The sequence below is a fragment of the Pundamilia nyererei genome, unplaced genomic scaffold (genome assembly GCF_000239375.1).
Source record: "Pundamilia nyererei isolate P.nyererei 1_Seehausen unplaced genomic scaffold, PunNye1.0 scaffold00114, whole genome shotgun sequence".
NCBI lineage: Eukaryota > Metazoa > Chordata > Actinopteri > Cichliformes > Cichlidae > Pundamilia > Pundamilia nyererei.
In genome coordinates, this window is record NW_005187515.1 from 322,564 (window position 1) to 324,002 (window position 1,439).

At 43.6% G+C, this 1,439-nt stretch overlaps 1 protein-coding gene across 3 annotated transcripts in view; it reads left to right on the plus strand.

The window, feature by feature from the left end:
- The window catches only part of dock11 (dedicator of cytokinesis 11), an 80,292-nt gene that overhangs the window by 63,607 nt on the left and 15,246 nt on the right, over window positions 1–1,439 (plus strand). For all 3 annotated transcript variants that reach the window (XM_013913082.1, XM_013913083.1, XM_013913084.1), the window contains one exon: window positions 1,018–1,131. In XM_013913082.1, coding sequence (XP_013768536.1) covers window positions 1,018–1,131 — 114 coding nt within the window. The remainder of the gene's footprint in view (window positions 1–1,017; window positions 1,132–1,439) is intronic.

The following is a 1,439-nucleotide window of genomic DNA, read 5'->3' on the forward strand; positions in this document are numbered from 1 at the left end:
TAATAGGGATCATTTTGTGCAGAAGAAGAGTCATATGATGCATGAAACATCTCCTTTTACTTCAGTGCGCACCAGTCTGAAGCATTGAATGGTAGAGGACTGTGAGCGCTCACCGAAACATTCCTGTGTGTTTAAAAACTTCAAGAAAAACAATAAAAAAATGCAGGAAGCATCTTGAGTTTGAAATCAGAGATGTCAGCATTACAATCCTGAGGAGCCACTGGCACTGGTGTTTGTGTTAGATTATTTACTGCTTCATAACTTCATTTCAATCTGTCAAATACCAATTTGACCTTTCAAAACGCCCAGTGTTACACTTTCTCTCACGAGTATATCTGGTTATATTTTGTGCTTTTAGCAGCTCTTTGCTCTGAATGGAGGAGGTCTTTCGCGGCATTTCATCCCACTCTTTCCCCTTTTTTTTTTTAAGTACCTGCTTAACCGGTTCCGTCATATCTTTACTGTGCTCCACTGCGGCAACATGTTGTAACAGCATTGAAAAACAGCATGAACCAAATGTCAAAATGACAATGTGTGCAGTGCGTTGGCTCCTGCACTGGATGTGTGTGCGGCTCAGAAATAGCAATGCCTTCTTGGCGCCGTTAGTCTACTGGGGGCTGTGCTGGAACAAGTCTGATCCACAGACGTTCCAGTACTTAACCTACATCAGGGATGAGCGGCTAACCAAATACAACAGGACACCTTGACTGGTGTCCAGAGTCCATGCCCAGGGAGGTCATGGTTGGAGTCACACGATGTAGCAGCGACATGTTTGGCAGAGCTGTCATAATATTTTGGCTTGTCTTGATATACAGAATTGCTTCTTTGAGCCGTGGGTTTGCAGTTGTGTTTTTTTTCTGTATACAAAAACAAATAGACTTTAATTCGTGTGTGTTTTGCCGAGTTGCATAACTCAAATTCCTGTGCCGGCTTTGTGTGTACGGCCCACTTGCTGCGATAAACAAACAATCGCTAACAACAGGCGAGCTCTGATGGCATCTGTTCTACTTTTTCCAGAAACTAAGCCGACTGTACGAAACTCTGCACAGAGCGTACAATAAGATCATGGAGGTGATCCAGTCGGGCCGCAGGCTGCTCGGGACCTATTTCAGAGTGGCCTTTTATGGACAGGTGAGGTCAACAAGCAGCTTCCGAAAGCACCCACACACTCACGAAGACTGTGTGAAATGTAAATGTTGAGTGTATACGGGGCCTGGTGATGATTCAAATAATATAAATAACAGTACTAATAGTCTTGTCACCTCTTTGCTCACTTACAAAGAGGTGAAGAGTCGTCTCTAGTTTCTGTGGTAGTTTACATGTTAATGGAGAGAGACCAAAATCACAGAAAAAAACACATTATCGATTTGCATGTCACTGAAGGACATAAACATTTGATCCCCTGCAACACAGAATTCTGGCTCCCACCGCAGATTGGC